The following is a 23,666-nucleotide window of genomic DNA, read 5'->3' as shown; positions in this document are numbered from 1 at the left end:
TCTCCCACATCCCCTTTGAGACCCTGTTGTCCCTATCAGCCGATGCACCACTTTTCTTAAAAGAGAGGTATTATAGTTACTGGCATCTTAGGAACTTAAATGTTTCACCTTTTACCATGCAGGGAGTTTAGGCACTGACCTAGCTCCTGCAGTTTTAAATGAATCTGCCAAGCTTCTACCATCCATTCCTGACTTCAGCCTTTGCCACTGCCTCTGAGTTTGAACTTTTCTGGAACTCTGTTAATGGGGAATTCTGATGTACTGCCTCCTCTACTGACTGTGCTTTTTCCTTATGTTGGATTACAAATTTTGCATTCTGATTTTTCCCTCAGTATAATTCCATTTGTTTAAAATTCCAGGAATTCCTCAGATTTTCTTATGACCCTTCTCTGTGTTTCATGACTGCTCTGGACTTTTTCTAATATTTATATTCTGTTCTTTCAGTAGGATTTTGATGGGGAGAATATGTCAGTGTTTGGACTTAGTTTGCTGTCTTGAACTGTAACTTGTAGTTTAATATTACAGAATATTTCAGAATTTTAAATGATAGTGAATATAATCAGTCAGTATAGGTTTTGGAATTAGGTATATAGGATCTTTGCCACTTAAAATACTTGAGTTATTTTGTAAATCAAATTTTGTAATCATTCAAAGTTTTGGTTTCCTCATCTGTGAAATGAAAATAATGAAACTAATCTTACGTATCACTTAGGTTTATTAATATTATATGAGATAATACAATACATGTAAAGCTCTTAGCACAGAAAGTGGTATCCAGTAAGCGCTCAATAAATGTTATTTATTAGGTTATGAATATTCAACAGTTGTTTCAAAAACAAATCCAGTAGCTTTTTCTGAAAATCTTCTTGAAGTGAAATTAATAAACAGATGATAAGCTGCTAGCAGTATGGTATCAAAACTTTTAACATATCCTTGCCACTAAATGTAATTAAGACTAAGACTTATGTGGAATTAGTAAATCTATGCTGTAACGTTTTTCTCCTAGGATCGGCTTGATGGTCATAATATAATTGCATTATTTATAAAATTAATTTATTAATATGTGAATGAAGGGATTAATACAAGTCCTTCTTTAATACCTTTCAAAATATTTTTCTTAAATATTTTCCTATGCTAATTCAAATTTTAACAGGCTAATTCAGCATATGTTGGCATTTTTATTCTGCCACAGGATTAATGTATACGCCTGAAAGAGTAAAATGTTTTATTTTTTATTACAGCAGAATGGCCAAAGACTATGACAGGTCTTCCCAGCACGTCAGGGACAACTGCCAGTGTGGTCATCATACGGGGCCTGAAGATGTATGTAGCTCATGTGGGTGACTCAGGGGTGGTTCTTGGAATTCAGGATGACCCAAAGGATGATTTTATCAGAGCTGTGGAGGTGACACAGGACCATAAGCCAGAACTTCCCAAGGAAAGAGAACGAATTGAAGGACTTGGTGGGAGGTAATTATTGTCCTATTTTGTCTTTCTTCTCTTGGTTCTATTTAGTCCTTTTCTGCTTTACTTAACCAGATTTACCTACTTCTCCCTTTTAATGAAGTTACAGATTTTTAGTTTGCCTGATGAAGTACTCATGTATGTTCATATTTATCTTATTATTTTGAATTGATTGTTTTATTTCTGATAATGGCTCCAAAGGGAAATAATATTTTAATATTATTATTAAATAATAATAATATTATAAATAATAATATTTTGTTACTCAAGTAACAAAACATACAAGGATTTATATAAAACCTTTTACATAAATACTGATCAGCATGCCCTTCAGAATCTGGACAGAGCAGCCCTTAGAGTTCCAGAGTAGGACAATTTGATATTTATTTCTTTAGGCTATGCTGGGTCTTAGGTGGTCTTTGTTGCGGCATGCATGCAGGATCTAGTTCCCCGACCAGGGATCAAACCCGGGCCCCTTGCACTGGGAGCTTCAAGCCCTACCCACTGGACCACCAGGGAAGTCCCCCAGAGTAGAACAATTTGAATCTGTCTTTGGGAATAGAATTCTGTTAGAATTAGCCTTCAGTTTTTCCCTTTGATTTCTAAGTCATATATGCTGCAAACCCCTGTTTCAACTTATTGTCTCAATATGTATCGAGATAGTTTGTAAACTATGAACTGAATTTGACTTCAGCGTAATATTTTTATGCTACAAACTAAAATGTAAGATTATTCTAAAACTCAGAGGAATGAGTAACATAAGAAAATTTAAAAATTATTCTAATACTAATTTTTAAAAATCAAGGATTAAGGCAAGTTAAACAGAATCCAGTGTTTTCTAAATAATCATTCTAACTCAAGTCTTACCATGATATTATTACTTGCCTCCTCTTTCTTGCTTTTTTCTTTTTTTTAAGAAGCCCCAGGGTTTTGTTTGTTTGTTTGTTTTTTTCTTTTCGGCTGCATCGGGTCTTAGTTGCGGCATGCAGGATCTTTCATTACAGCATACAGGCTTCTCTCTAGTTATGGCACGGGCTCCAGAGCGGTGGGCTCTTTAGTTTGTGGCACTTGGGCTCGCTCGTTGAGATGCGTGAGCTCAGTAGTTGTGGCGCGCGGGCTTAGTTGCCCCGCAGCGTGTGGGATCTTAGTTCCCTGACCGGGGATTGAACCTACGTCCCCTGCATTGGAAGGCGGATTCTTTACCACTGGATCACCAGGGAAGTCCCTCCTCTTTCTTGCTTTTACTAAATCAAAATGGTCTTTTTCAGAGAAATAATAAACTGAAGGAAAGAATTAACATCCTTAAGCTACCAAGAGTTCAAAAGATAAGTAAGAAAAACACTAAAACTTTGCTGCCTTCAGATAGGTGGATAATGGAGAGGAAGTTTGAACAAAAACAGATTCTCAAAAGAATAGTATAAACATTCGAAAAAATGTTTAACATTATTGAAATGAAATTCTGTTTTTTGCTGTTGGGTTAGCAATATTTTTGTTGTAATGGGTATCCTGTTGATAAGATTATATATTGGTATGACCTATACAAAATATAACACATACCACTAACTTTAAATGTATATAGACTCAGTAATTTCAGGAATCTACTCTAAAGAAGAAATATGAAATGTGGACCAAAATATCTGAATGGAGCTATTGATTGCAGCTGTGTTTATTTACTGTTAATTTAGCTGAAAATAACTTGAAGGCCCAACAGCTGGAAAATGGTTAAGTACGTTTAATATATATTCATAACATTGGATATGATATGAACATTAAATAATGTTTATATGTAAATTTTTTAAAATCATGGTGTTATGAAAAATTTCAAACATAAAAGTAAAGGTAGGGGAATTCCCTGGCAGTCCAGTGGTTAGGACTCTGCACTTTCACTGCTGAGGGCCCGGGTTCAATCCCTGGTCGGGGAACTAAGATCCTGCAAGCCGCGTGGCGTAGTCAAAAAAAAAAAAAAAAAAGTAAAGGTGGAATAGCGTAATGAACTCCCATACATATGGGGAATTTTTCTTTAATATACGATTTTTTGCCCTGTTTCACTGAGAAATAATTGACATATATCACTGTATAAATTTAAGACATGCTACATGATGGTTTGGTTTACTTATACTGTGAAATGATTACCACAATAGGTTCAGCTAACATCCATCTTCTCATATAGATACAATAAATAGAAAAGAGAGAATAAAGGAAAAAAAAATTTCTCCTTGTGATGAGAACACTTAGGATTTATTGTCTTAAAAACTTTCCTGTGTATAATGTAGCAGTATTAACTATAGTCATCATGTTGTACATTACATCCATAGTACTTATTTATTTTGTAACTGGAAATTTGTACCTTTTGACCACATTCCTCCAATTCCCCCTTTCCCCTACCAGGAATTTTTAATAATATAGGAGAATGCTTATTGGTCACAATAAGCAGGATATAAAATTACATTGCTAATCTTTGTCTCCATGGAGATTGTACAAATTTATACTTATATCATCAGGATATGTGGATGACCCTGACAACAGACTTATAGAACTTTTTGATCATATCCAGTTGTAGGTTAAAAAAAAGGCATCTTGGTGATGTTTTCATTCGCATTTGCATCTTGAGAAAGGTTGAATATCTTTTTATTTAAGAGCCATTTATACTTTTCTGTGTTTTTTTGTTTATATTCTTTGTTCTTTTTGGGGGAGAGTAGTTAGCCTTTTTTGTATTAATGTGTAGGAGCCACTTAGACATTAGAGAAATTAGACTAATATAAGTGATGAGTTTCAGATGTTGTTTTCACAGTTTGTGTTTTGATTCTGCTCCTGGAATCTTTTTTCCATGTGGGAGTTTATTTTAATGTAGTTAAATTGATCAATCTCTACCATTATGACTTTTGGGTTTTGCACCATACATACAGTTCCTTCACTCTGAGGTTATTAAAAAGTCTTCTATATTTTCTTCTTGTACAGCAGTTATGAATACTTTGGTCTTAGGAACCCTTTACACTCTTAAAAATTGAGGCCCTCAAAGAGCTTTTTGTTTATATGGGTTACATGTATTGATTCTACCATATTAGGAATTAAAATGGAGACATTTTCAAATATTTGTTAATTTATTGAAAAATAACAATGTTAGGCTTATTATGTGTTAATATAAAGAAAATTTTTTGTGAAAAAATAGCTGTTTCCCCAAAACAAACATTTGAGAGGATTGGCGTTGTTTTACATTTTTAAAAAGTCTCTTCATTGTCTGGCTTAATAGTTGACTGCTAGATTCTTGTATTTGCTTCTGCATTCAATCTGTTGTGATAAGGTATTTTGGTTGTAGTATCTGAAGCAAAGTCTGGTTTTACACAGATTTATAGATGGAAAAGGGAGACTATTTTAAAAGCTTTTCCATGTTTTGGGGGTATTCTTCTTTGATACTATTCTAAAATTCACGAAGAGGGAGTTTCTTAAAGGTTAATAATAGTGTGGTATCTGAAATCATATCAATGACTTTTTTCATACTCTTTCACTGAGAGCCATAGGTGTATCAGTTAAGAGCCACTGGTTAAATAATATCTTTATCCATGCATGTTTTTTTAATTAGTAGATTTTTATTGTTTAAAGCAGTTTTAGATTCATAGCAAAATTGAGCAGAAAGTATAGAGAGTTCCTGTATACTCCCTGCCTCCTTCTACACGCATAGTCTCTTCCACTATCAGCATCCTTCCCCAGAATGGTACATTTGTTACAATTGATGACCCTACATTGACACATCATTATCACTCAAAGTCCATAGTTTACATTAGGGTTACTTTTGGTGTTGTGCATTCTAGGGTTTAACAAATGTGTAATGACATGTATTTACCATTATAGTTTCATACAGAATAGTTTCACCGTCCTAAAAATCTTCTGTGCTCTGCCTATTTATCCCTTCCTCCCTTCTTACACCTGGCAACCACTGGTCTTTTTATTGTCTCCATAGTTTTGCCTTTTCCAGAGTGTCATATAGTTGGAATCATATAGTATATAGCCCCAGTGCATGATTTTGAAACCTAGGTATTGGTCATTTGTAAAGTATTGGTTAGCTGAGTTATGCAGATCATCCAAATATTGACACATTTTATTATACAATATAGCAAATCCTGTAGCTGCTCAAAAAGTCCACTGTATACACGTGGTCGTAGTATTATTATGAAAAAATTTTGAGGGCTTCCCTGGTGGCGCAGTGGTTAAGAATCCTCCTGCCAATGCAGGGGACACGGGTTCGAGCCCTGGTCCGGGAAGATCCCACATGCCGCGGAGCTACTAAGCCCGTGCGCCACAACTACTGGGCCTGCGCTCTAGAGCCTGTGTGCCACAACTACTGAAGCCCTCGTGCCTAGAGCCCTGGCTCTGCAGCAAGAGAAGCCACCGCAGTGAGAAACCCACACACCGCAACGAAGAGTAGCCCCTGCTCGAGCACAGCAGCGAAGACCCAGCACCGCCAAAAATAAATAAATAAGTAAATAAAATTAAGAAAAAGAAAATAATTTTGACCTTGCATATCCCCTGAAATGGTCTGGGGGACTCTCGGGGTCCCTGAACCATATTTTGAGAACCACTTTTCTAGTACTTGTGTGGTTTCATCATTTACATTTTAAACAGTCCCTTTTTTAAATTTTTCTTTAATTAATTAATTATTATTATTTTTTGGTCTGTGTTGGGTCTTTGTTGCCGCCCGTGGGCTTTCTCCAGTTGCAGCAGTCGAGGGCTACTCTTCGTTGCGTTGCATGGGCTTCTCATTGCTGGCTTCTCTTGTTGTGGATCGTGGGCTCTAGGCACGGGGGCTTCAGTAGTTGTGGTACGTGGGCTCAGTAGTTGTGGCACGTGAGCTCTAGAGCTCAGGCTCAGTAGTTGTGGTGCACGGACTTAGTTGCTCCGTGGCACGTGGGATCTTCCCGGACCCGGGATCGAACCCATGTCCCCTGCATTGGTAGGTGGATTCTTAACCACTGCGCCACCAGGGAAGTCCCATCATTTACATTTTAATCTTATAGCTCTGGAATTTTAAAATTAAAGCTGAGTAATAGGGATATGAGTTAATATTTTTTTCTCATTGGCCATTGGTAGCCACTTGAACAACCATTCCTTACTGATTAGAAGGCTTACCAGGCATAAAACCCTTCTTCAATGGGAAGATAACCTTGAGTTTATCCTCTTCTAGCACTCTTTCTCTGGTTAAGATAAATATGGAATGTCATCTCTGTTATAAGGCAACATTGCTTATTGTAGAATGACCCTTGAATGGAACTGCATCTGGATAGGAAAGATTTTGAATGGACCACAAATTTCTCTTGGGAAGCAGAGACCTTAGCTGCCCTTTGTACATGCAGTTTGACTTGTGCAGGGACGAGGAAGTCATGGGCTGTTAAGATACTGATTCTTATGGCATACGAAGCTCACTTGTGGTGCCTAGAAATTGGCTCCTGGATTTCTGTAAGGATCACTGCTGAAGACAGCACCACTGAAGCTGCAGTGCTGGCATACTGTGTTTCCTGTCCTGTATGCTACAAAGTTAAATGAGCCTGGTTTCATGCTATAGTTTATTTGATCCTATGAGTGTGAAGGTCAGTATGTATCTGAGACCACTACTGGTAGTTATGCAAAATGAGCTTTGCAATTATATATATTTGGGTCTTTTTCTGGGCTTTCTTTTTTTAATACTGTATATTCGTGTACCAGTGCCATACTTATTTTATTTATTTATTTTTATTTTTATAAATTTATTTATTTATTTATTTATTTATTTTTGGCTGAGTTGGGTCTTCATTGCTGTGTGCGGGCTTTCTCTGGTTGCTGCGAGCGGGGGCTACTCTTCATTGCGGTGTGCGGGATTCTCATTGTGGTGGCTTCTCTTGTTGCGGAGCCTGGGCTCTAGGCACGCGGGCTTCATTGCGGGCTCAGTGGTTGTGGCTCACGGACTCTAGAGTGCAGGCTCAGTAGTTGTGGCGCATGGGCTTAGTTGCTCCGTGGCATGTGGGATCTTCCCCGACCAGGCTCAAACCCGTGTCCACTGCATTGGCAGGCGGATTCTTAACCACTGCGCCACCGGGGAAGCCCATACTTATTTTAAATTGAGGCTTTATTTTAATTTTTAATATTGGTAGGCCTGATTCCTCTCATTAGTCTTTAAAAAAATATTTTTCTTGACTGTTCTTTATTTTTCGCTATGAATATTAAAGTTATTTTTATTTTAATAACTTTTTTTAGAGTTTATTTTTTTGTCCTGTTACTTAAAATAGCATCTGGATAATTGGACAGATGCTGTTTGCATTTGAGAGCAGGTGTCTTTTTGCACAAATTGAACTGTTTTATTTATTTATTTATTTATTTAAAATAAATTTTTATTTATTTATTTATTGTTGGCTGTGTTGGGTCTTCGTTGCTGCGTGCAGGCTTTTTCTAGCTGTGGCAAGCGCGGGCTACTCTTCATTGCTGCGCACGGACTTCTCATTGCGGTGGCTTCTCTTGTTGCGGAGCACGGGCTCTGGGCGCTCAGGCTTCAGTAGTTGTGGCTCGCGGGCTCTAGAGCACAGAGCTCAGTAGCTTGGCACACGGGCCTAGTTGCTCCGCGGCATGTGGGATCTTCCTGGACCAGGGCTTGAACCCATGTCCCCTGCATTGGCAGGCGGATTCTTTATCACTGTGCCACCAGGGAAGTCCCTGAACTGTTTTATTGTAAGTTATTTCCTCCTTTCCCTCTATCCTCACTCTAGGCAACTGGCCAGTGCTCTGTTTTTCTGGCCTTCTGTTGCTGCTCAGTCAGCCCTTTGCATATCAGGCTGATCCTTTGTGTATGCCATTAGTGATGCAGGACAACAGCAGGAAGTGCAATAAAAGCAGCATCTTTTACAACATTTCTTTGGTTTTTTGATACTGGATTTAAAACTTTGTTTTAGCCAGTGCCCTTATTTTGTCATTTGTTTCTCAGAAACACAGAGACCATAATAACTTTGAATATTAAGTATCCAGAGAGCTCCTAGGAGAGTTATGTTGGAAGCAATTTGGGTATGTACTGTAATTACTTAAGTATTAAGTCTTACTTTTTAGGGAGCTGGTTTAGGAAAGAACAATAGGGCATAAGGTGTTAGGAAGGCAGAATGTTGGTGTCTCTTCTCCTGGAACTCTTATGTTTCACAGATTCTTGTGAATTGTAGATTTAGTCTTTACTCTCCTGTTTCCTTTTTGAGGATCAGCATTGAAGAAAGCATAAAATAACAAAGTGATGGCCTTTGATACTCTTACTATGACCGAGAACAATGTTGTTTTCAGTATTACAAATTAAACTAATTCTCAAAAGGAATAGTAAATGAACAACCCTCTTGAATTTCTCTTCTAGGTTAACGTTGACAAAGTTTTCTGCTCATTCTGTGCTTGCTTCATTCCCCCCTGTTCTGTCCAGTATAGTAGCCACTAACCACATATGACTGTTTGAATTTAAATATAAATTAATTAAAATTAAATTAAAAATTCAGTTCCTCATTTGCACTAGTCACATTGACAGTGCTCAGTTGGCGGACATGGCTAGTGCCTGCTGTATCAGACTGTGCCCAGTGAACATTTCCATCATTGCAGGAAGTTTCATGAGACAGAGCTGCTCAAATCTCCTGGCCTGCCCTTGTCTCATGAGCTTGTTTTCTACTTAAGAAAGATGATTGAGGCTGTTCTCCTTCTGTCATATTCATGTTTTTCTGGACTCAGAGGAAGATTTCTTTTTCTCATTTATGAAGGTTTATGCCTTTATTTTGGGTCTCTTAGAACTTGTATTCCATTTGTTATCTCTTCTCCCTAGTATCTTCATTCCTTTGAAGTTAGAGCAGAAATAGAAAAGCCATAGATGGAGGTTAACTTGGAGGCTGCTGCTGAGGTCTGCAGCATTTCATACTGACATTCCTGTGGAGACGGTCACCATTATCTGTCCTGTCTTCAGCTTTCCATATCGTGAAGCCAGTTTAGTTTCAGTGTTCATCAAGTTTAGGGGGACAGAGTCATACTACTCACAGTCAACATAGTAAACTATTAAGAGACTCATGTATACATCAGGATGTCATAGTACTCATTAATAATGAGAACAGTAACTGACAAGAAGACCACATATTATTGTCATCTGGCCTGCCGTAGATGAAATGAAATTTCAGATTATAATCAGAGGGTTTCAGTGTGCACGTGGGACTTTAGTGTGAAGACTTAATTCGGTTATCTTAATGTCATCTATCTTTGAGAGTTCAGAATCAACTTGTGTCTTATGCATGTATTTATCTGATATTAGGTGAACCTAATATCAGGCAGGCTGATATTGTTTCTTGGGAATGCTCTTGCCACTCTTCCCCTCAACTTTATAAAGCCTTCCAGGGGAACATTTTTCTTCTATTTATTATTTTTTTTAAAATTCCAGGCAGATTATGATTAAATTGATTTAAGGACCAGTTTCCCATTTCAGTCGTTCAGGCATAGGTTGAGAGACCATCTCTGTTAAGTTTTATTACTTTTTTGCTCCAATGTTTGACCATATCTCAATGTTTTAGGCACCCTGGAGTGTACTGACTTCTCTGTGTATTAATTACAGATTTCTGTTGCTCCAACACCAAATTTCTAGGTGGGTTTTCTTGTTGTGTAACTCCCAAATCTATATTTCTGCAGCTGATCTGTTTCCAAAGTCTAGTCTCACTTCTAAATACAGAAATATCTAAATACATAGATACTTCTGTTGAGGCATTTCTTATTAATTCCTCAGATCAAAAATATTAAAATTGAAGTTCTATTTTCAATACCCCTAAATCCTTCAAAAAGTATACAACCTTTTCAGTTTCTTTTATCATTATGTAATCCCTCTTCAATTTTAACCACTTCTTCCCTCAGTTTTTTTAGTTATCAAATTATCTTGCTTTTTTAGAGTCATGTACCCCAATGTTCCTTGCAGCACTATTTACAACAGCCAGGACATGGAAGCAACCTAAGTGTCCATCGACAGATGAATGGATAAAGAAGATGTGGCACATATATACAATGGAATATTACTGAGCCATAAAAAGAAACGAAATTGAGTTATTTGTAGTGAGGTGGATGGACCTAGAGTCTGTCATACAGAGTGGAGTAAGTCAGAAAGAGAAAAACAAATACCGTATGCTAACACATATATATGGAATCTAAAAAAAAAAAAAAGGTTCTGAAGAACCTAGGGGCAGGACAGGAATAAAGATGCAGACAGGACTTCCCTGGTGGCACAGTGGTTAAGAATCCGCCTGCCAATGCAGGGGACACGGCTTCGATCCCTGGTCTGGGAAGATCCTACATGCCGTGGTGCAGCTAAGCCCATGCGCCACAACTACTGAGGCTGTGCTCTAGAGGCCGCGAGCCACAACTACTGAGCCTGAATGCCACAACTACTGACGCCCGCGCGCCTAGAGCCCATGCTCCACAACAAGAGAAGCCACCGCAATGAAAAGCCCACTCACCACAATGAAGGGTAGCCCCCTCTCGCTGCACCTAGAGAAAGCCCATGCACAGCAACAAAAACCCAACACAGCCAAAAATAAATAAATAAATTTGTTTATTAAAAAAAAAAAGAAAAGACGCAGTCGTAGCGAATGGACTTGAGGACACGGGGAGGGGGAAGGGTAAGCTGGGACGAAGTGAGAGAGTAGCATGGACATATATACACTACCAAATGTGAAATAGATAGCTAGTGGGAAGCAGCTGCATCGCACAGGGAGATCAGCTCGGTGCTTTGTGACCACCTAGAGGGGTGGGATAGGGAGGGTGGGAGGGAGATGCAAGAGGGAGAGGATATGGGGGTATATGTATACATATAGCTGATTCACTTTGTTATACAGCAGAAACTAACACAACATTGTAAAGCAATTATACTCCAATAAAGATGTTAAAAAAAATCCAAAAGAAACACACAAAATGAATATCGTGGCAGAAATTACTAAGACCACTGAGTCCCACTGAAATGGATTTGAAAAGGGAAAAATGTATTATGTCCTATTGCAGTAGTCTATTTCTGTGTATTTCCATTTGTGTGTGTGTGTGTGTGCGCCTGTCATTGGATCTTAAAAAAAAATTATCTTGCTTTTTTATATACATGATATCTACTCATTTCTATTACCATTGCTTCCTTTCTATTCTGTCTAGCCTACCTTAATAATCTCCAAATTCTCATCTTAATCTACCCTATTTTGTCTTTGCCTTCTGAACAGGAACTTTGGTTTATGCATCTTTGTATCTGAAAGAGATAAGTCATTATTTTGCAGTAATCTGATTTTATTAGCTATTTAACACGTTAAACTACTTTAGTTGTTATATTTTAATCATTTAGAGTATTTATGTGAACTCTATTTTTTAGCGTGATGAACAAGTCTGGGGTGAATCGTGTAGTTTGGAAACGACCTCGGCTCACTCACAACGGACCTGTGAGAAGGAGCACAGTCATTGACCAGATTCCGTTTCTGGCAGTAGCAAGAGCACTTGGTAAGTAGCACTTACATTTGGTGAAATCATCTTGGATTTTCTATAATATATGGTGGTAAAATAAAAGAGAAGACTGAGTATTAAACCCTCATTTGGCACGTCATGAAGGTATAAATATGATATTATAGTAAATGATTGAAAACCTAATTGAGGGGAAGGTTAAAGTATGGATTTCAGTGCCAATTGCTCTTTGATCATGAGTTATGTTCAATGTTTTGCTAGTTCCCATTTATTCCTAGGGAAGTAAATGTATGCCTAGGCTTGATGTTAGCCTTAAAACTATTTCTAAATGTCCTTCCCTACTTCAGCCCTTCATATTTCTCTCAAGAGCCTTCAAAGCTCTTTTTTTTTCATTAGCTAGCAAAGTAAATTGTACATGACCAAATAAACATACTTACTTTCTGTTCTACCTGGTTTTGAAAGGAAGGCTAGAGGATTATAGCTATAGAAATATCTTACCTTGGGTGTACTAATTAAATTTTCTTCTGAAGAAAATTTCTTTTGGAAAACACCACTTTTTCCTTCTCTCCTTCTTCCTCTAACAGATACTTGAGAACTGACTTGGTGCCAGGCACTGCCTTAGGCTTTGGAGAGATAATACAGATATACTCTGCCCCCAGGGTGCAAGACTGAGTAGCTGGGGAGATAGGCAATAAAGAAGGAAGCTTGTCCTGAAAGTAATATAATATTGCAAGTCAATTATACTTCAGTTTTTTAAAAAGTAAGCTTGTAAATGAAATAATTACAGATTAGGAAATATGAAAGTCCTGTGATAAAGAATAATTTAGAAGGGAAAAACTATTTTAGATAGTGTGATGGAAATGCTCCTTTTAGGAAGTGTTATTTTAGCTGAGATTTGATGGCTGAGAAGGAGTTATTCTTGTGAAGAGCCTGTTGAAGAATATTCTAGGCATGGTTCCTGAATTGGGAAAGAGCGTGGCCTGTTGTAGGAATTATCAAAAGGCAGGAGTTAAAGAGGCAAACATGAGCCACAGATGTTTTCATTCTAGTCTAAGGGTACTGGGAAACACTGAAGGGTATTAAGCTAAGGAGTAACATTATCTGATTTGCATTTTTAAAAGATCATGCTACCGGGGCTTCCCTGGTGGCGCAGTGGTTGAGAATCTGCCTGCCAATGCAGGGGACACGGGTTCGAGCACTGGTCTGGGAAGATCCCACATGCCGCGGAGCAACTGGGCCCGTGAGCCACAATTACTGAGGCTGCGCGTCTGGAGCCTGTGCTCCACAACAAGAGAGGCCGCGATAGTGAGAGGCCCACGCACCGCGATGAAGAGTGGCCCCCACTTGCCACAACTAGAGAAAGCCCTCACAGAGGAACGAAGACCCAACACAGCCATAAATAAAATAAATAAATAATAGTTAAAAAAAAAAAAAAAAGGATCATGCTACCTATCATGTTACTATCTTTGTTCATCTTTGGTGATCATATACATATAGTCCCAAAATTCATGGAGCCTATAATCTAATGGGGAGAATAGATAATAAACAAATGAGAAAATTATTTTAAAAAGCATTATAAAGGAATTAAACAGTATGATATGCCACTAATTGGTGGGAGGGATAGTGGGTAGCAGAGGAGGGCTACTTTGGAGAGGATGATTAAGGAACATTCTTTTATTTATTTATTTTTTAATCAATTTATTTATTTTTGACTGTGTTGGGTCTTCGTTGCTGCGCGTGGGCTTTCTCTAGTTGCGGCGAGCGGGGGCTACTCTTCGTTGCGGTGCACGGGCTTCTCATTGCGGTGGCTTCTCTTGTGGAGCACGGGCTCTAGGTGTGCGGGCTTCAGTAGTTGTGGCACGCAGGCTCAGTAGTTGAGGCTCACGGGCTCTGGAGCGCAGGTTCAGTAGTTGTGGCGCATGGGCTTAGTTGCTCTGTGGCACGTGGGATCTTCCCGGACTAGGGCTTGAACCTGTGTCCCTGCATTGGCAGGCGGATTCTTAACCACTGCGCCACCAGGGAAGCCCAATGAACATTCTTTTAAAAAGTGCTATTTTGAGTGAGTAAGACCTAAAAGGAGGCGAAGGGGCCAAGTCAAAGCAAAGCCATAGCACTTTCAAAGGCTGTTAGGCAATTAGTGGACATTTGATTTGGGAGAGATGGTGGTGCGGGTTGTGTAGCATATATTCTTTTTTCCTACTGAATAATGCCCTGACTTCCTTTGGGGAAACTATCTCCCCTACTATGTGCGGTCTTAGTTTAGACATTCCTATTCATGGTCCTTTTATAAAACATAAAAGGTCGGGCATATGACCCCAGCTAGATCAGTTAGAGTCCTTGTTCCATGATTTTGAGTTGTGAATCTAGAAAGGATAAACATTACAAACCAAAAACGTGGTTGGAATGAATTCATCCTAGTGATACTGACCTCCTTTGGCAGTGCTCATTGATGTGGTTGGGTTTTCCTGCCTAGTTGTTTGGAATTGCCCTGTCTCCATGCCTGGTTCTCCAGCTTCTTGTCTACCGTGTGAGCTACTTGATTTTCTTCTGAGTTGCCTTTTTGGCCTAGGTTAACCTGAGCTGGAAATTGTTGTTTGTTAGCAACGAATCCTAATGCAGAAAGGAAAGGACTTGCTGTCTTTAAGGACCAAGAATGAAGCCAGTGTGAGAGAGAGGAGGTAGAGATATAAGATGAAGGCGGAGATGAGGACACTTGCCTGATTAAGAGGGTGGCGCAGGCTAAGGTAAGGAGTTTGGTGAAGACATTAGCGGTGGTAGGCAAGAACTAAATCCTGCAAGGCTTTCTAGACCATGATAAGGAATTTTATTTTAAATGCTTTTGGGAAGGGATTGAAGAGTAGGAGAGGAAGTAAACCATAGTGGTTAAGAGGTAGACTTTGGACCCAAAATTCCTAGTTTCCAATCCCAGTGCGGTTATTTACTGTACAAACTTGGGCAAATTACTTAATATATTGTTTTTACAGTTTTTTCAGCTGTAAAGTGGGGCCTGCTTCATACTGTCGTGAGTATCGTGTAACTTAGCACATGTAAAGTGCTTAAAATAGTGCCTGGCACATAGTAAGTGCTCTGTAAATGTTAGTTGTTATTATTGTTGTTTACTGAAGTAGGGCAGTGACATGATCCAGTATGTTTTTAAAGGATCATTTTGGCTGATCCAGTTTGTTTTTAAAAGATCATAATGGCTAAAATTATAGGGTAATAAAATTGGAGGCCAGGGTCCCATTTAGGGACCTGTAGCAGTATTCTAAGCACTTTACATATTTTACAGATTTTTGTCTGAGTTTCCCAGGCCATTCATTCATAGTATACATGTGATATAGTTGATCCTCCAATTGTTAGCAAGGAGAAAGAGGGGGCAAGGTAGATGACAGATAGTCAGCTGCTATTGACACTTCAGGTAGACGGTAAATTTCCAGTGAACTGTTGCCATTTGTAACATTAGTGAGCTTAGGGGGAAGGCATGGGAGGCAAGGAATTAATATTAGTAAAGAAATAGAGGGGATTTTTGTGGGGAACTCAACACAGACTGAGGGCAAGGTCTTACTCCAGGTTCAAAAGTAAGGTGAACCTTCAGCTTAGAAAGTAGATGCCAATTTATTTTGTATATGTGAAGTGTGTGTGCACCAAGCATTTCAAGTAAGCCTTGAAACCCTTAAGTGATTGTGGAGAGGAAGAGAAGGAACAGGTGATGGAGTGGCAAAAAGAGCAGAAAAACCAACTGGTTTTCCTGTTTCAAACATTCCTGCTTAGTTCAGATATAGCTCTGGAGTAATTCAGACAAGAAGTAATTCAACCCGCTTGAATATCTTCAGTAATCTTTACTTAATGTTTCAAAGTAGAAACTCTTGTATTATTAGACAATTCTGTGAGTTAAAATCTGCCTGCATGAAGCTTTCAGACAAGGCAGTGTACTTCCTTTTCTTTTTGCATAGTGACAGTCATTTACCTATTCAGAATTGGCTAGCATGTTTCTCTAGGCTAATTTCAGACCCTTCATTATTCTTGTTGTATTCCTCTAGATGTTTCCTTCAATAAACGTGATTTGGGAATTGAGGACACTGCAAGATGTGGTCTGACCAGTTTGAAGTACAATGGAAATATTTAGTTCCTGCTACCTGAACATTGTACTTCTAATAATGGAGTCCTAGAATCCTGTCATTAGCTTTTTGTAATCTTACCACATTAGTTGGCTTATTAAGCTCAGATCTGTAGATATTTCTCTTATGAACTGCTACCAGGTCAAGTTTCTCTTTTATGTACTCTGTTGGTTTTTATTGGGATGGTGTAAGGGTGGGGAAATGGAGACTGAATAATAGCATTAGATGAGTTGTTGGTGGAATGTATTTATCAATACAAAAGGTATTGATTAATAGATTGGTGTGTATTTAGAGAGAGAGATCTTTTTTTTTTAACATCTTTATTGGAGTATAATTGCTTTACAATGGTGTGTTAGTTTCTGCTTTATAACAAAGTGAATCAGTTATACATATACATATGTTCCCATATCTCTTCCCTCTTGCGTCTCCCTCCCTCCCACCCTCCCTATCCCACCCCTCTAGGTGGTCACAAAGCACCGAGCTGATCTCCCTGTGCTATGCGGCTGCTTCCCACTAGCTATCTGTTTTACATTTGGTAGTGTATATATGTCCATGCCACTTAGAGAGAGAGATCTTGATTGATGTGATGCTGTTTTTTTTTTTTTCTTAGCTTAGTTTCAACATTTGTTAACTACCTCGAGAGAGAAATAATGTGCGTGGTCCTCCATTTTGTATATTATACAAATATTCAAAAGTACTTAGGCAGCAAGATATTAGCATTGTTTAACTACTTTTAGTTGCCAGAGAGAAAAAATAGTAATTAGAGAGTAGAGAAATCAGACAACACTTTGACTAGGTGATGACAGTTACCATCACTAATGAGGAATAGTTGGACATTGTATGCCTCCAGATGTGTGGTACACATATCCCCTATGTAGTACCCTGGTCAAAAATGCATAGCCTCAATCTAGATAAAGGAGGTTAAAGAAATGTTACAAGTAAAGAAAAAAAGAAAAAGAAAAGAAAAAAAATGTTACAAGTACATGCTATTCCTGATCCTATGCTGGATCCTATAAAGGATATTATTAGGCCATCTGATAATTCAGAATATGGATGGTAGATGGTATATTAGGTAAATATATTAATATAAATTTATGAAGCTTATAACTACAGTGTCCTTATTCTTAGAAAATAACATTTTGAAGTATTTAGGGATAAAGGACCATTATTTAAAATATTTTTTATATATACACACAGAATCTTTATATATATGTAGATTGAAAACAATCAAATGGGGCAAAATGTCAACAATAGATGAATCTGAGTAAAGATGGGTGTTCTTTGTCATAGTTTTATTTTTATAGCTTTATACATTTGAAATGATCTCCAGATGAAATGTTTTTAAAAATAGGCTGGCAGGGACTTCCCTGGTGGCACAGTGGTTAAGAATCCGCCTGCCAGTGCAGGGGACAGGGGTTCGATCCCTGGTTTGGGAAGATCCCACATGCCACGGAGCAACTAAGCCCGCGAGCCACAACTACTGAGCCCGCGTGCCACAACTACTGAAGCCCACGTGCCTAGAGCCTGTGCTCAGCAACAAGAGAAGCCACTGCAAAGAGAAGCCCACGCACCGCAACAAAGAGTAGCCCCCGCTCGCCACAACTAGAGAAAGCCCGTGTGCAGCAACAAAGACCCAATGCAGCCAAAAAAAAAAAAAACTTAAAAAAAAATGGATAAAACCACATACAGAGTCCCCACTTCTTTGTGATTGTTTATTCATTCACCAAATATTTATTAAATGCCTTCTGTGTGCCAGGTATTGCTCTAGGTTCTGAGGATTCTGCAATGAACAAAACAGGTGAAAATTCCTGGACCCATGGAACTTACTTTCTAGTGAGGGGAAACAGATGATAAACTAAAATAAATAAGTAGAATATATATTGTGGTATATAGTAAAAAGTGCTAACGTGAAAAATAAAGCAGGGAACATTGTGGGGGTGGGAGTGTAATTTTAAATGGGATTGTCAGGGGGCTTCCCTGGTGGCGCAGTGGTTAAGAAGCCGCCTGCCAATGCAGGAGTCACAGGTTCGAGCCCTGGTCTGGGAAGATCCCACATGCCGCGGAGCAACTAAGCCCGTGCGCCACAACTACTGAGCCTGCGCTCTAGAGCCCACAAGCCACAACTACTGAAGCCCGTTGACCTAGAGCCCATGCTCCACAACAAGAGAAGCCACCACAATGAGAAGCGTGTGCACTGCAACGGAGAGAAGACCCCGCTCTCTGCAATTAGAGAAAGCCCACAAGCAGCAATGAAGACCCAACGCAGCCAAAAATAAAACAAACAAACAAATAAATAAATAAATGGGATGGTCAGAGGAGGTCTGAAAAGATGACATTTGAGTGAAGAGATGAGGCATCAAGGCCTGTGGGTGTCTGGGGCAAGATATTAGGCAGAAGGAACAACAAATACAAAGTGTCCTTTTTAAGATTTTTTTTTTTTTAACTGAGCAGCTTGAAAGGCGGAGTTGCCATTAACTGACGTAGCAAAGACCAGAGTATATGTAGCAGGGGGAGGTCAGTTCAGTTTTGGACAACTTACCTTCAAGGTGCTAATCAGACATTAAAGTGGTGATATCCATTGGGCTTCTGGTTATGAAAATTGACTAGGTGAGGGCTAGGCTAGAGATATCAGTCTGTGGCTGAATCAAGGGATTGGGTGTAGGTAGACAAAGGGGGAAAAAAGAAAATTAAAAAGGAAGGGTCCAGTGACTGATCCCTGAGATACTGTCACTGTTAGGAGGTGGGGGCATGAATGGAAGAACAGGTAAAACAAGACTGAGAAAGAGCCACAGGTAAAATACAAGAAAGTTCAGGAGAGTGTCCTGAAAGCTAAGAGAAGAAACTGTTTCAAGAAGGTATTTCGTTATATGTCAGTTATACCTCAATTAAAAAAAAATATTTCAAATACTGTTGATAGTTCAGGTAAAGGAAAGACTGAGAAGTGACCTTTGGGTTTAACAATGTGAAAGTCATTGGTGACCTTGACAAAGTAGCTTTTGGTGGATATTGAGACCACAGTCATGACTGGAGTTGGTTCAAGAAAGAGTGAGAAGGGGAAATTATGATATAGCAAGTTTTAGACACTCTTCCTTGGTTGGGAAGGAAGAGATGAGGCTTTAGCTGGAATAGAAAGAATAGCGTCAAGAGAGGGTTTGCTACTGTTACTTTAAAAAGGGAAGAAATAATAACAGTTGATGGGAAAGATCCTCTAGACCAGGGAAAACTCCATGTAGGAGATAAAATACAATTGCTGTAGTAATTTCCTATGACAATTACATTATTTTAACATAATTTTGTAAACAAATGTATGGAAATAAATGAATATTTTCATATAAAAAGACATGGGAGAGATGGTATTGTTTTAGTAATGGAAAAAAATTGCATCTGCTTTTTCTCTTGATTTTATTTTTCTATCACATATTTTCTCAAATTTTCTCAAATATCTTTATTTTTTAAACTTTATTGAGATATAACTGACATACAGCACTGTATATAAGTTTAAGGCATGCAGCATTTAAAAGAGAATATCCTTTAGATTTGAACATTTAAGCTGAAAGAAATGCTTTGTCATATTACTTTTCCTGTCTTTATTTTGGCACTTGGGGGAAAAAAAGTAACTATTTAAGTTCTAGCTTTCTTTTTAAGTTTAACTTGTTGCATGGTAATTCTTATTGGCCCATAGTAAATTAAATTATAGAATTTAGCACCACTCTTATGGTTTATAGTCATTTTTCTTCCAGTTTTTTGGGAAAGAGAGAAGTTTGCTTATCAAAATTTGTACTGATGAAGATCAAAATTACCTGAGTGCAAATGTAGCAAAGGTGCCTCCTAGTGGCTGCCTGATGGAATTGCATGTGAGTCTTGCAATTCATTTATTCATTGAACAGATATTTGAGTGCAGTATGTGCCAAGCACAGGGTCTTTGCCCTCATGGAAGCTTACAGTTTAGAGAGGGGAGAGGCATTCATCAAATGATCACAAAAAGAACGGAAACATTACAACTCTTAACTATTTGTGTATCTGTTAATGGGAACTTAAAATGGGAGTATTTTACCTAACCGGAGAGGTCAGAGAAGTGATGTTTGAGCTGAGGTCTTAAGAATTACTAAAAGTTAATAGAGGAAGAAAATGTGTTCTAGGCATAGGAACTGCATTTGTGAACAGCTCTGTGATAGGAGGAGGCATGGTGAATATAAGGGACTCTGATGAAGGGTAGGTGGAACAAAGATATGGGAACAAGAGGCATAGATAAAGTCAGAAAATACTGCATTTTTATAGGCTGTGGTTAAGAGTTATGCAAGAGTAAACTATTGCAGAGTTGAGGTGGGAAACATATAACTAGGTAGGGGTGTGTGTGTGTGTTTTAATTATGGCAAAATACATATAACAACATTTACCATCTTAACCATTTTAAGTATACAGTTCAGTGGTATTAAGTACATTTACATTGTTGTGCAGCCATCACCACCGTCAATCTTAAATTTGTGTTTTAAAGAGATGATTTTGGTTGCAGTTTTGAGGATGGATTAGGTGAAGCAAAAGTTGCTGGGAAGCTCTCCACGGGAAGCCACTCACAGAGCTGGAGGCGGGGTGGGGTGGTGAGACATGTTGAAATTCCCTAGGGATAAGGACCACTAGGTGTCCTGCACATTGCTGGCTGCAGTATGCCCCAGCAGCAAGCAGAGAACATACTGAAACCAGAAGAAAGGCCTCTTTCTCATCTGGTATCACTCCAGTGCCCCTACTGAAAACAAAAGGGAAATAGCCATTGAGCACGCAACCAACCTCTGCCACAATGTTCAAGGCCCCTCCTTTCAATATATAGAGGAATGACATTCCTGTGATCCTATAATGGTGTACAAACACTAGGCCAATAATAAAATACTTAGTTCAATTCTGATTCTCACTCATTTGATCTCAGGTAAAGCCATGTAGATTACCTGAACTGGCAAAATAAGGGAACTGGCTCTATCTTATGTTTCTAAATCTAGCTATGAATACAGATCATATGGTGAGTTTGTTAAAAATTCAAATTCTAGGGACTTTTACCGGCAAATTTAAAGCAACTTGAGCATCGAAACAATAACAGGAATAAGTTATAACATAATGAGGAAAAAAGAATCCCTAAGTCCATACTGATACAAAAAGATTATAAAGAGGTAGAGAAAAAAATGGATAGTTCTTCTTTAGAAAAGACAACTAATAAATGTAGTTAGTGTTCTATCATCAGTTTACAACCATCCCAATAACACTTGATTCGTGCAAGAATCATTAATGAATGCTAAAATGTGGCATATTTTGGTGAGGAATAGGATATTTCACACAATCTCAAACTATCACTGTACAGATTACTTAGGGCATCTTTACAGTGCTGGTAGGCAGCACTTTAACTGAATGATCAGGCTTGGCATTGCCAGTAATAGGACAGACTGACATTTTGTGCCTCCTAATGTGACATACTAAGAAGGCTATGACTTCAGCAATATAGTATTCTGGCCAAAAAAAAGTTTAACCTGAACACAAACCCTTATATCTAGCCTGTGGACACGAGGAAGCAGTCAAGACAAATCCAAATTGAGGGTCACTCTGCAAAACAACTGGCCTGGACTCTTTTGACAATTGTCTGTCTGTGTTATGAATGACAAAAACAAATCACAAAACCTAGAGAATTGTTCTGGGTTAAAAATGACTAAAAAATATGACAACTAAGTGTAATGAATGATCCTTGAGTGGATCCTGGATATTTAAAAAGCATTATTGCGGGAATTCCGTGGTGATCCAGGGGTTAGGACTTGACACTTTCACTGAGGGGGCCTGGGTTTGATCCCTGTTGGGAGAATTAAGATCCTGAAAGCCACGTGGTGCGGCCAAAAAAAAAAAGGCATTATTGGGATAACTGGGGAAATTTGAACATAGATTTTATATTACACAATACTGGATCAACATGAAATTTTCTGACTGTGGCTACATAGGAGAATATCCTTATGCTCAGGAGATTAAATAGGAGATACACCATGTTATTGGGTTGGGAGATATAATATTGTTATGATGGCATTTCTCTCTGAAGTGATCTATAGGTTCAGCGCAATCGCATTCAAAACCCAGAGTTTGGGGGGACTTCCCTCCTGGTCCAGTGGGTAAGACTCCATGCTCCCAAAGAGGGGGCCGAGGTTTGATCCCTGGTCTGGGAACTAGATACTGCATGCATGCCACAACTAAGCGTTTGCATGCCGCGACTAAGAGTCCACGTGCCGCAACTAAGAAGTCCGCATGCCACAACTGAAGATCCCTCATGTTGCAACTAAGACCCAGTGCAGCCTAAATAAATAAATAAATAAGATAATAATAAATATTATTTTTTTTAAATATTTATTTATTTTTTATTTTTGGCTGCGTCAGGTCTTAGTCATGGGATTTTTGTTGCAGCATGTGGGATCTTTCGTTGCGGCACACAGGCTCCTTGTTGCGGCGCACGGGCTTCTCTCTAGTTGTGGCTCACGTGCTCAGTAGTTGCGGTGCGTTGGCTTAGTTGCCCCACAGCATGTGGGATGTTAGTCCCCTGACCAGGGATCAAACCTGTGTCCCCTGCATTGGAAGGCGATTCTTAACCACTGGAACACGAGGGAAGTTCCAGTAAATATTATGAAAAAAACAAACAAACAAAAAAAACAAAATAGAGTTTGGGAATTCCCTGGCGGTCCAGGGGTTAGGACTCCACGCTTCCACTGCAGAGGGCACAGGTTCAATCCCTGGTCGGGGAATTAAGATCCCCGATGCCACATAGCCTGGCCAAAAACTAAAAATAGACAAACAAATAAATAAACTAATTAATTTAAAAAACAGTTTCAGAAATTTAAGTTAGGAGAAATGCACCTTTCTTCTGGAAATGTATTGAGGTTTAGTGAGAAAGAAAAAAGAGATTGGCAACATATTGGGGGCTAGTGATTTGGGAGTTTGCAAGCTTGAGAGGACAATTTTGTGGAAGGAGTATACATATATACTGGGTATATATCCATAGAAATCTCTAGAAGGATACATAAGGACAATAGTTGTTCCCTAAGTGGAGAACCAGAAAGGACATGAATGGGAAAGGAGATTTTTGTATCTTTTGGTTTTCGTGCCATGTGAAATAAACAAGTAACTTATTTTAAAATATTTTCAAATTTTTAACTATATTAATGTTAGTTTATATATGAGAAATTGTGACCCTTCTTTGAGGTCATATAGTTTGCATTAGATTGAAAATTGGAATTTCTTTTTTTAACCTAGATTTTAAGTTTAGACATATTAGGGATTCTGCTTTATATAAATTTATGTTTTTACTTGGAGTGGCAATATTAATTTCAAATATTGGGGGGGAAATTGCTTTTGAAAGCTTTTAGCATCACATATGAACCCTGTAATTGCTATCTTACAATTTATCTTAACTGTTTCCATCCATGTTCATTTTTATAGTTTCATCAACCAGGGAGTTTTGTTTTACTGGTATAAAGAAATGTGTCTTTGTGAGCTGACCTGGATTATAATTAGCTTTTAGTGGTCATATGTGTTCTCTTTTGTTACTCTGAAGGATGAATTGCCCCTTTCAGGAGGCTGATTTAGCAGTGAATTTTGCTATTTCAGAGTGGAGTAATT

The 23,666-nt window shown here is 38.5% G+C and overlaps 1 protein-coding gene across 1 annotated transcript in view; it reads left to right on the top strand.

The window, feature by feature from the left end:
* PPM1D (protein phosphatase, Mg2+/Mn2+ dependent 1D) overlaps positions 1 to 23,666 on the top strand; it is a 52,905-nt gene that overhangs the window by 14,624 nt on the left and 14,615 nt on the right. Inside the window, exons 2-3 of the mRNA XM_068530509.1 lie at positions 1,242 to 1,470; positions 11,828 to 11,952. Coding sequence (XP_068386610.1) covers positions 1,242 to 1,470; positions 11,828 to 11,952 — 354 coding nt within the window. The remainder of the gene's footprint in view (positions 1 to 1,241; positions 1,471 to 11,827; positions 11,953 to 23,666) is intronic.

The sequence above is a fragment of the Eschrichtius robustus genome, chromosome 20, assembly GCF_028021215.1.
Source record: "Eschrichtius robustus isolate mEscRob2 chromosome 20, mEscRob2.pri, whole genome shotgun sequence".
NCBI classification, from domain to species: Eukaryota; Metazoa; Chordata; class Mammalia; order Artiodactyla; family Eschrichtiidae; genus Eschrichtius; species Eschrichtius robustus.
Note: the sequence above shows the minus strand (reverse complement) of the source record. Positions and strands in the feature narration are given on the sequence as shown.